The sequence below is a fragment of the Chiloscyllium punctatum genome, chromosome 12, assembly GCF_047496795.1.
Source record: "Chiloscyllium punctatum isolate Juve2018m chromosome 12, sChiPun1.3, whole genome shotgun sequence".
Taxonomy (NCBI): Eukaryota; Metazoa; Chordata; class Chondrichthyes; order Orectolobiformes; family Hemiscylliidae; genus Chiloscyllium; species Chiloscyllium punctatum.
The window spans coordinates 36,615,146-36,627,223 of record NC_092750.1 but is presented as its reverse complement, the minus strand read 5'-3'; the positions used below and the strand labels follow the sequence as shown (position 1 = coordinate 36,627,223).

Sequence of the window (12,078 nt, the reverse complement as noted above, 5' to 3'; positions counted from 1 at the left end):
CAGTTTCTTCTAATTATTTTGCCATCATTACGTATTAATTCTATCCTTTCTTTTTTATTCATACGATTCTTTCTGAACAGTTAGTTCATGTTACATCTGTTTTCTAAGCTATCAGTTATGTTATGAATATTGTTCATAATCTAAACTAACTCCTAAAATTCAAAGCCTAAATTTTATTTTGTACATGAAGTCTTAATTTGCTACTGCTTCCTTAAAATAAGCAAAAAAATATAATTTTGAAAAATGTGCTTATGAAATTAAGTTCCACCATACCTGAATGTTTGAAAATGTGTGGGCCAACTTGCCATCAACAGTAATAATATCATGGATGTTCAGCTGAAGGTACAATCAAAATGTAAAGAAATGTAAGAACTAGATGATTAGTATTAATTTGAATAAATATAACTTTCTGTTAAATAAGACTTTGGAATTAGATGAGCACACATATCTCAATGTTGTGGAAATGGAAGGAATTATACAGATGAGGGGCAAGGTCACAGTGGGATTTAAAAATGTAGATAAGAATTTTAACATCATGCTATTGCTTGATTGGGAACCAATGTACATTAGCAAGCACAGATGAACAGGACAGCAGCAAAATTTAGAATGACCTAAGTTTTGCAGAAGAAAGAATCTGAGAGGTTTACCAGGAGTCCATTTAACTAGCTACATCTACAGATAACAAAGACGTAAGTGAGGATTTTATCAGCAGACGAACTGAGGCAAATCAGTTATATTTTAGCGCTAGTGCTACCTGATCAGAAGTACATCATGAGTTGAAATATGGCACCAAGGTAGTTTGATCTCAGAATGTTAACAGGAAAGAAATAGGATCAGTAGCTAGAAAACAGAGTTTGTAGTGAGGAATAAGGACTTTGATTTTCCCAAGTTTAATTGAGGAAAATTTCTGTCTCTCTGTTCAGGGATGTCAGATAGGCAGAATAATATTTTATCAATAGTGCAGGAGTCCAGAGAAATAGTATCATGGTAGAATTGGGGTATCTCAGTACTCGTGTGAAATCTAAGACAGTCTTTGGATGATATTGCTGAGAAAAAGGAGGAGGGCTAAGGATAGATCCTTGGGAAACACTAATGGAGCAAGAACATGAAGTAAAGCCATTTCAAGTAAAACTCTATATATAATTGGTAAGAGTTGAACTAGGCAAGTGCAGTGCCACCCAAGTGGATGACAGCGCAGAGGACTGGAGGAGAATGATGTGTCAAAGGCTGTAGATAGGCCCAGACAAACAAGAAAGGATAATTTACCTTTGTCACAGTCACATAGGATCTGATTGGTAACTTTGGGTAAGTGATGTTTTGGTATTAAGGGAAATACAGAAGCTATGTCAAAGGGATTCAGACAAGAGGCCTGAGGAAAACATGGCACAGATTTGGAAGGAGTCAATATATTCAAGGACTTCATTCTTGTAAACCACTGTTCCATATGCAAACTTTCTTTTTCCCCTCTGGAGAGGTCAAGGGTTCTTTTTGAGGAGGGAGTGATGATTGCATATAAAATGGAGAGAAGGATAATACTCAAAGTATATACTTTATCTCAACTCTGTTCTCTATAGACGCTGTACTCTTTACAATATTGTCTAACATGAGGCAGGGAGTTAGGTGATCAGCAATTTAGAGAAACAAGAGCAACGAAAGATCAAGAGAAGGTGAATTTTAGGGACAGTTGAATTCAGATCAGGGATGAGGAAAGATGAGAGAAAATAGAGAAATATACAAACTTTGAGCAAGAGCAGGGAAGGATATTAAAGTAAATTTGACCAGATCAGCTCATGGAAGGGATGAATGTGGCAGGCACAACTGATGGGATTGTTTAAATCTTAGTGACAAAGATATCCAAGAACTCCTGACATAAAAAACAGAAATTGCTGGAAAAACTCAGAACTGATGTTCCAAAGAAGTGTCACTGGACCCAAAATGTTAATTCTGCTTTTTTTAAAACCACAGATGCTGCCAGACCTGCTGAGTTTTCCAGCAGTTTTTGTTTTGTTTCTGGTTTCCAGCATCCACAGTTCTTTGATTTTTTTTTAGTTCCTGACACTTGTTGGATATAATGATAGAGGAGCTAATGATATAGTTATATGGTTTCCAGTGCAGAAAAGAAGCCAGGATCTTTGCATTCAAAGATGACTCCGGAATGGTCATAAAATAGTGAGCAGTCTTTAGCAGTCAAAAGTGGGATTTGATAATAAATTTTCATATTTCAAGATTATTTGCTAACATTTTAACTGATTTGAAATTTAGTAAATATTGCAGCAATTTTATAGGAACATTATATTGGTATGAGCTAAAGATGGATAAAAGATTATTGTGGAATACAATCTTTCCCAGATTTTGGGACTCAAAAGAATTATGCATTTGTGCCCATCTAACACATTAGAACCATTCAACTCAGATTTACAGAAAGAATTTTGCCTTAATTACCTTGTTTTGCCAGAAAAGTATTACTTTCTTTGGGCCTCTGTTGACTGCAGAACTCAGGTACCTGAACAGCTCCAGTGCTTCTTTGTGTGATCCATTGTGCTCTTGATGTGGAATATTCACTGACTTCCACAATGCCCTGTATTAAATTAAATGAAGTAATATATTTGTATTAGTAGCAAAATAGAAACATCCACATATTTGATATTTTCATTTACCAATGTGGTAACTACTTTTTTTGCACTTGTGATTTTATTATGGTTTAATCTTATGATTTAATTCTGACTTTAATTACCTGTACTGCAATACCTGAGACAATTGAACATGCTGTGAGTAGGAATCAAATTGGCCAGGTAAATGTAAGAGATAAAGTAAATTGTGATATTCAACCAGAAGTTCTTTGTGACATCAGGTGGCAAGTACTAGACTTTAAAACACATTTTTTCTAAGTGCTTAAATATCACAATGCATCTGCTGGAAGAACGGAATTGGAATAAGAGAAATCTTATCTGGTCTGTTCAGTTGGGTGTTTACTAATTGCAGAATAGGATAACTCAGCAAATTGCTTCAAAATTCGGTCAGTATGACTAGATATCAAAAACAAAAACAGAAAGTGCTGGGAATCCCAGCAGGTAGTAACTACAGTGGACAGACAGGCATAGTTAACTTTTGGAGGCCAAAGATACTCTTCTTCGGAAGAGAAATTTGATGCCAAACGTTAACTCTCACCATTGAGCGGCACGGCTCGTGGGCGGCACGGTGGCACAGTTCAATTCCCGACTCAGGCGACTGACTGTGTGGAGTTTGCACGTTCTCCCCGTGTCTGTGTGGGTTTCCTCCGGGTGCTCCGGTTTCCTCCCACAGTCCAAAGATGTGCACTTCAGGTGAATTGGCCATGCTAAATTGCCCGTAGTGTTAGGTAAAGGGGTAAATGTAGGGGAATGGATGGGTTACGCTTCGGCGGGTCGGTGTGGACTTGTTGGGCCGAAGGGCCTGTTTCCACACTAAGTAATCTAATTGATGCTGCCAAACTTACTGACATCCTGATTTATTTCAGATCTGCAACATCCACAGTATTTTAGTTTTATTTGGTGAATATCCAAACAGCAGAATGTCTCATCTCTTTTCAGAATAACTGTCGCACACAGGTTTGTTGGATTGTAAATAGCTGGCTCGCCGTGGAATCGTGTTGCTGAAAATCGGACAACAAGAAATTCCTAGAACCATAAAGTCTTAAATCCTAATTCATACCCTCCGCAACACAGAAACTTCGGCCTGTCGTTTAGTACTCATATCCCTTCAAAGTTTACCGCAGGTCAAAAACTGTAGTTGCATTTTTAGTAATTAACGAGAAGCTAGGATATATGACCAGGAAATATATCTTCGCAATAGTACTGCATTTGTGAACGAATATGGGACATCAAGAATTAAACAGCAAAGAAAGCAATGGGTTAATTATTTTTGAATGGCATTGTTGCTGAAAATGCATAAACTGCACGAGATGTTTTTGTTGCAAAGCTTTATAAAAGCTCCGCAAGATATTTACCGAAATATCTATCAGCATTTTGTTCGACGATAGTTGATGGAAATAGGAACGTGAGGCTTTGAACATGATTCAGCTGCACAAAATATATCTTTAAGCGGACAATGTATGTAAGTAGCATCATGGCTCAACTATTTGTTAAATGTTATTCCCAGAACATTTTAACTTTGAACATTTTTATACATATAAACGACACTATAGGAACAAATTACTGCAGATGCTGGAATCTAAACTTAAAACAACAAATGCTGAACTGAAAACAACAAACATAGCGGGTCATACAGCAGCCACAGAGAACAAGCTAATATTTCGAGTTTAGATGACTCTTCAGAGTGCACTCCATCCAAATGACACTATATTGCCACTATTGTAACGTTGCGTAATTTGGTGCTAGGATGGTAAGTACTGCCACCGAACTGAGAAAGTGTTATAAACAGAGATGTTAAATAAAAATAAAGCAGAGAACTGCCGACATTGGAAACTCAGCAGGTCTGCCAGCATCTGTGGGGAGAAAACAGGGTTAATATTTCTGAAGAAGGGCGACTAGATTCGAAACGACGGGTTGGACCAAAAGGTCTGTTTCCATGCTGTACATCTCTATGACTCTAGGAGCTGCCTGACCTGCCGAGTTTCTCCAGCGGGTTTTGTTATAAAAAGAGACCATACCCATTTAAAGTACGGATTTTATACACTGGTGCATACATTATATAAATTATGTTTTTCTGCGTGGCTGTCCTTCTCTCGTATTGGATATACTACCAAGCATCGCGGCTATCTGAACCTCATTTGTATTGGAAAGAAATTATAAAATGGGAGAAGGCAATTCGGAACCGTGAACATTGTCCGAGCACTGATTTATTGTTGGATCTCAGATTATCTAATACGGATTAACGGCATCACATGTCCACATTGGTCTACATAATCGGTAAAGTGCCATCTGTGCAGTACAGTTAGTTATTAAGATTGAATTCATCATTGGGAAATAAGTATGATTAAAAACACATACATTTTAGTCTTATTCTCCACTCACAAATACAATTAAATTATATGTTGAGTTAAAATCTGGTACGCACAAGGAAAAACAAGCTGCAAATTTTAGAAATCTGAAATAAAAAAATCGAAATGTTACTGATATCAAAAGGTTCCAATATTTATATTTAAAAGATCAACGTTTGTGGATAGACCAAGTTACAGGGACACTGCACTTGTTTCATTTGAACACTGCTTTAACTGGAATGGAAGAAATACAAAAACAAATTAGTTACTTAAAATGGATAATATGGAATTAAGTTACGTTAACATAAATAATGAAAATAATAAATCATTTAACTTTTAGCTGTTTACGAAATTGCCATAGTGTATGTAATATTCAGTAATAAATTGATAATCTCAGCAGTTAGTACCAAGTTAAGTTTTCAACATTACATTCAACATTATGCGAAATTTGTATTAGGCAATCCAAATGTCCATGATTAACTACTAATAAAATAGCATGTCCCTTATTGATCCTTCATAACATTATTAAAATAGACGTATGCATATAGTAGTAAATATTGAAACAACTTGTAGTTTGAACACTTTAACTTACTTTGCTGACGACCACATGATAACGGGCACGGTATGATCAGCTGTAACGGAAAGTGTCATGAGAAGGGAAATTGTTAAGCACTGTATTTTATAGGTTTCCATTGATAAATACCAGCAGCGCGTGTGACACAACCTTCCAGGATCCACAGCCAAGGACAAGTTTCAGCCCGCGGCAATAGAGGTGGGGGGTGGGGGGTGGGGGGTGGTGGGGGGTGGTGGGGGGGGGGGGGGTGGGCAACCTCCTTCTGATTGACAGCGGTCACCACCACTCAGCGCTTGGGCTCCTGTCAAGAAGCCAATTAGACCCGCAGGAGGCGGGATCTCAGGTTTTACTAGTTTTAAACTGAGAAAAAGCATGATTTTGCTAATTATATATTTTCTTTGCTAATGGGGAGATTATTTCCTCTCCGACTTGGTGCTGTTGCACGTAAAAGGTGAATTCATTGTCGTGTTTTACGACAGGCAGTGAGAGGGCCGCCGGTCAGGGTCTTGTGCTTTGTAATAGAAGCAGCGCACGGCTGCTCTGGTCTTTTTGCTGTGAGGCCGAGTCCGTCACAATGGGTAAGTGGGTGAGAGCGGGCGCGGGCGCGGGCTGAGACGACACTCCTCGCGCAGAATCTCCTTTTGGAAAAATAAGATTGCGACGCGGACTCTGCGAGGCTCGCATCCACTATCCGGGCGCTGGCAGTTTGTTTCTTCGTATTCTGTTAATGCGACAGGCAACCGCATGAGAGCCGCCACGCCATGGCTTCCTGACTCGAGGCTTTAGGCCCAGGCTTGGGGCCTGCTCCAAGCTGTCGCCTTGCTAAGAAATAAATCCATTTTTTTAAAAAGCCCAATGAGAAAAACGCAATACACATTTCTCAGTTGTGGAAAAAAAATAAATATAACTGGTTGGGATTACTTGTTGGAAAGTATCGAAGGAAGTGCTGGATTTTTTTTAAAAATAGAATTTTTCAACCAACCTGTTCAGAGTTGTTATTACGCTCCTCGGAATCCAGCCCTCCTGGCTCAGAGGTAATGACGTTACCACCAGACCGTTTTTTAATACTTTGGATTGAGCTTATCACTTTGCAGCCTGCCATTCCTCCCAAGGCCAAGATGTAAGGACAACAGGTTCTTGGTTTTGAGTTCCAAGTGTGGAAACAGGTCCTTTTAGTCCCACAAATCTGCTGACCCTTTGAAGAGCAACCCATCCAGAACCCCCCCCCCCCCCCCCCCCCCCTATTTTTCTATATTTACCCCTGACTAATGTGTGTACTGAACGTTATGGGCAAGTTAGCATAGTCAATTCACCTAACCTGCACATCTTTGGATTCTGGGAAGAAACAGGAGCACCCAGAGGAAACTTACGCAGGACACTGGGAGAATGTGCAAACTCTACCACACAGTCACCTGGGGTCACTGGTGCTATGAGGCAGCAGTGCTCACCACTAAGCCACAGTGTGGCAATGTTATTGTAATTGCCTATTTTTTTTTGGGGGGGGGGGGGGAAGTGTGCAAAAAAAAAGCATTGTTGGACTATATACGTTCTACATCTTGATTTGGAGGTGCCGGTTTTGGACTTAGGTGGACAAAGTTTAAAATCACGCAACACTGGATTATAGTCCAACTGGTATATTTGGAAGCACTAGGCAGTGCAACCTGTTGGACTATAAGATGGTGGTGTGATTTGAACTACATTCTCTGTGATACTTAATTCTTACAAAATCTCCTTTTGAAGGAAATATTCCAATATATTCAATCAACTTTGAGTTTTAACAGACATTTGAAACTGGCATTCTCAAGTATGCAAAAAGGCACCGAGCAGTTTAGTGGTTTGTAATTTGTAAACAACTTGTATTGCTCGAAATAGCTTAATTAGATTTATGCGAATGATATCTTGGGCATTAGCAAACCATTGAATTGAGTTTGACTATTGACTTTTTTGTGCAGATTATACTTATTCTTACTCATATGTGAGTAAGAATAAATTGTATCAGAAACCAGAAATTGAGATTTTTAATATTTACTCTTAGGTAAATGCCGTGGTCTTCGTACAGCCAGAAAGTTACGTAACCTTCGGCGTGATCAGAAATGGCATGATAAGCAATACAAAAAAGCCCACTTAGGGACTGCCCTGAAGGCCAACCCATTCGGTGGTGCCTCCCATGCCAAAGGAATAGTCTTGGAAAAAGTGTAAGTGTTTTGAAATTGAGGATTTTGTTGACTATTACTGGTTGCTGTAAGGTTTTATGCTTTCTCTTATGTATCCTTTGTACTACAGCTGTTCCTCCTCATTTTACAAAAATAATGACTGTTAGAATGTGTCAGAATATGGTCTTGCTAATTGGTCACTTGTTCTCTGGGCAAAGTACTGTTTGGTACATACTTCTGATGCTATGGTTAATTATAAGCAATTGTTGCCTGGTGCCGTGACACTTTGCCAGACTATGGTCTGAACTCTAGGTTGAACAGAACATTAACATTCAGATCAATTTCATGATGCAAGAGATAAGAGATCCACATATACAATTTAACGCCATATTGTATGTTAAATGAAATATGTATCATTTAATGCATGTTTATAAAAATGTGTAATCCATTGATGATTGCTTACATCAATTACATCTTTTATGTGGAAAGCATTGCGAATATTAATTTAATTTTTTTTTGATAGTGGTGTTGAGGCTAAGCAGCCCAATTCTGCCATTAGAAAGTGTGTTCGAGTCCAACTTATTAAGAATGGCAAGAAAATCACTGCTTTTGTTCCAAATGACGGCTGCTTGAATTTCATTGAGGTAAGCAACTGTATTTTTAGCATACTTTACTGAACTGTTTAAAAGCAGGGTGTAAATTGTATAATTTTATATTGTATGCTGCTTTCATATGTTAATCATAGTATTAAATCAATTTTGATATTCTAGATAACCACTGATTTTCGGTATCCTTTTGAGTCACTTGAAGATCTATCTACTTCTAATTTTTAAAAAATACTCAATGACCCTTCCTCCAGTGCTATTGGGGGAAGAGAGATTCGTGACCTTCTGGGAGAAAAACATTCTCACCTGTCAAGTGGAAGACTGTTACTTTTAAATTCTGCATCCTACTTATAATCTCCACCATTATAAGGAAACATCCTTACAACAACTATTCTGTCAAGTTCTCTTGGGAACTTTGTTTCAATATTTTCACTTCTCATTCTTCTGAATTTCAATGGAGGCAAGTTCAACATGCTCAACCTTTCCTTTTAACATAATCATTTAATCCCAGGTAGCAGTTGAGTAACTTTCTCTGCACTGTGTCCAACCTAGTATGTCCTCTCTCAAATAAGATATTCAAAACTGTACAAATTATTCTAGATGTGGGCACCCAAATGCCCTTCCAACTATAGTAAAACATTTCAATTTTTTTATAATCCATTCCCCTTGCAATAACAATTTAATGATTCACCTTATTTCCTCTTTGTGTATACTACTTTTAAACCTGTTTTCTCCTATAAATGACTTTTTATATTCTATTTCCACATTTTACTTTTCAACATACAGCATCACTTGTGGCACCTGAAGTTATTGGGAATGAGGAAGAGAGTTTGAGCAACTAGTTAGATATAACCAGCATCAAGGAGACCAATCACAGATTATTCAAGAGACACCAAGTCAAGTGGTTATGCTCTAGCCATCTAGCAGCAGTGATGTAATTAAAGAGAATAAGTGCCCGGTCAGATTGAAATTCCTAGCAGGAAACTAGGGGAAAAAATGAAATCTTCACTTAATCTTTCAAATTTTATAGATTTTGAAATGAGATTTTGGAGAAGATTTGTAGCTCCAGGTTGTACTGCTGGTTGGTGGTACGGGGTCCTTTAAATTAATCAGGAGCTGTTTCAGTGCCAACAACCAGCAAAAAGAATGTCATATACAAAATACCCTGCAACAAACATTACATTGGACAAACAGGCAGGAAGCTAGCCATCAGAATACATGAATACTGACTAGCCACCAAAAGACATGATCAACTATCAGTGGATCCATATATACTGGCGAAGAGAGACACCAGTGTAATTGGGACAATACAATCATCCTGCGACAGCCTAAACAAGGACATGGGAATTCCTACAGGCCAGGCATTCAAGCTGGAACTCTATTAACAAAACATATATATTTGGACCCAGTTTACTAACTTGTCAGAAACAGAATGGGAAATGATATATTCTACCGCAATTAACCAAGACAGATAAATAGCAAATGCGGCAGATCACCAACGCTTCATTGGAGGCTCACTGATGATGTTACCTAGCATGGCGACGAAACATCAGAACAAATCTACCAGCTGAGCAAGCAAATTTACAATCTGATCGAAATAAATGTTTGAAGTTTATTGGGATTAAGGTTGAAACTAAAACATCAAATGTGCAAAATTCCACCATTGAAATAATAGGGAAATTTGACTTTTCAAAAATATTTCTTTCAGGGAAATTGAGGCTATTTAGAAGACATTATAAACTCTGAACTGTTTAAAGATCCAGTCAGACTATACCTGATTTCAACAAAAAGTAACTTCTCTCACAGCAAGAGTAGTGCATAAATTAATATTCTTGTCATTTGAATTTTTTATGGTTTATAAAGACCCAAACAGTACATTTTGTGGTAATGTGTCAAATCATTAATAATAAAATGTGAAAATTAAGAATTTGCTGTGAGTGGACAACAGGAGAAATAAGTAAGCTAGCTTGCTGAGCTGGAAGATTTGTTTTCAGATGTTTCGTCACCAGACACTCACTGATGATGTTACCTAATATGGTAACGAATTGTTTGAAACAAATCTTCCAGCTCAACGAACTAACTTACATACTTATCATCAACCTGAGCTATAAATCTCAAATCGCCAAGAGGAGAAAAGATTGATGATAGTAACCATCATTATTAGCTTACTGTCCAGATCAATGTGTGTGAATACTGATCTCTACACTGCTGTGAAATGTGTGGAGCAGTATAAACTGGGAAAACTGTAGTAAAGCTGATCAGCAGAGATTTCGTTTCTAAATTATTGTTGTACCCATTTCCATACATATTAAAATAGTTGTTGAGTAGGTTCTAGAACAGAAAATTAATTTTCGTATAGGTCCTTAAGATCTGGGCCAGAATAAGCACTCTACTTAATTATATAACAGATTTTGTACTTCAGAAGTATAGAAACCAATTTATACTGTAGTACAAATGTATTTTGTTGTTCGTGGGTTGAATGGGGGAGCTTGGATCCATTGATTTTTGAATCAAAAATTCAAAATTGGCAAAAGTATAAGAACGGTATGGGGTAACTCATCCGTATATACTTTCAAATACAGTATTTACTATCATTTGAGGTTGCAAATTGGAGGATAAAGGTCTAGAGGGTCACACACTAGAAGATTGCATGAGACACAATATTTATGGTGTCGATATGATTCTTGTCACCCTGGCACATTTATGCAAAAAAATCAGCTTGGTGCCACATTACATTGTGCTCTTAAAATTTGTCAAGCTTATAAATGTACGTATGCACTCTTCCAAGTTCCTGCATCCCCTCCTTCCAATTCATTCACTCTCCCAAAAAGATCAGTAGCAAAAATTTCTGATTGGTGCAGTGCATTAATGATTACAAATTCAAAATGCTCAGTTGAAAGATGATGCCTTAAACCAGCTTTTTTTTTCCCTGATCCTTCCCATTTACCTTGCTCATACTTCTGAATTTGATCAGTTATTTACTGATAGTATTGGGTCTGTATTTAGAATTGAATCGTATTCTGACTACTTTTCATGTAGTAGTCATCTTGTCAATTATCTTTATGTTCTACCTCTTATGAAACTGATTATATATTTACTGCACTTAAGCTTATTCCACGTGCACTTCACTTACAAAGTCAAAGAATGTTTATACAAAACATTTGAAAATCTCGTTACAGTTCAAATATGGTGATCTAAAAAACTTGGCGTTTGATTCGTACGCACTTAACTATTTGTTTTGTGGCATTCCCTAGTTTTCTTTTACTCCCATTAAAAGTACCAAAAATGTTGCACAAACAATGTCAAGAGCTAACAACCTTTTGGTGGTCTTTCACCTTTCTCACTAACTATTAAAGACTGGATGGTTCCAAATTCGTACATGCTTTGAGCTGTTTCAATGATGGTCTAACTTCCTTGTCTTTTAGGAAAATGATGAAGTTCTGGTTGCTGGTTTTGGTCGTAAGGGTCATGCTGTTGGTGATATTCCTGGCGTCCGATTCAAGGTCGTGAAAGTAGCCAATGTATCTCTGCTGGCTCTATACAAAGGCAAGAAGGAGAGACCAAGATCTTAAAGTTTTCAGTATATTAACAAAGATGAAAAATAAAACATTTTAAAAATAGATGATTGTCAGAAGTTATGTCTGCATGTATTCAAACTTTTTCTATGTTCACTAGTTCTGATAGAAAGAGTCTTGAGAAAATACACTCCAGGATTTTATATTTGTTTTGACAAACAAGTTCTATGAACTATTAATCATTGTTTTCTGT

At 37.4% G+C, this 12,078-nt stretch overlaps 2 protein-coding genes across 3 annotated transcripts in view; one reads left to right on the top strand and one right to left on the bottom strand.

Moving 5' to 3' along the window:
• Window positions 1–5,744, bottom strand: part of atp6ap1la (ATPase H+ transporting accessory protein 1 like a) — a 39,913-nt gene extending 34,169 nt beyond the window's left edge. For both annotated transcript variants that reach the window (XM_072582346.1, XM_072582345.1), the window contains exons 1-3: window positions 5,571–5,744; window positions 2,443–2,578; window positions 274–336 (exon numbers count right to left, since the gene is read on the bottom strand). In XM_072582346.1, coding sequence (XP_072438447.1) covers window positions 274–336; window positions 2,443–2,578; window positions 5,571–5,671 — 300 coding nt within the window. In that variant the 5' untranslated portion in view covers window positions 5,672–5,744. The remainder of the gene's footprint in view (window positions 1–273; window positions 337–2,442; window positions 2,579–5,570) is intronic.
• A 260-nt stretch (window positions 5,745–6,004) lies between these two features.
• On the top strand, window positions 6,005–11,930 carry rps23 (ribosomal protein S23). Its single transcript, XM_072582342.1, has 4 exons — window positions 6,005–6,130; window positions 7,588–7,747; window positions 8,229–8,349; window positions 11,736–11,930. Exons 1-4 carry the CDS (start codon window positions 6,127–6,129, stop codon window positions 11,880–11,882), a joined length of 432 nt encoding a protein of 143 aa, XP_072438443.1. The 5' UTR covers window positions 6,005–6,126; the 3' UTR covers window positions 11,883–11,930.
• Window positions 11,931–12,078: the final 148 nt, after the last annotated feature.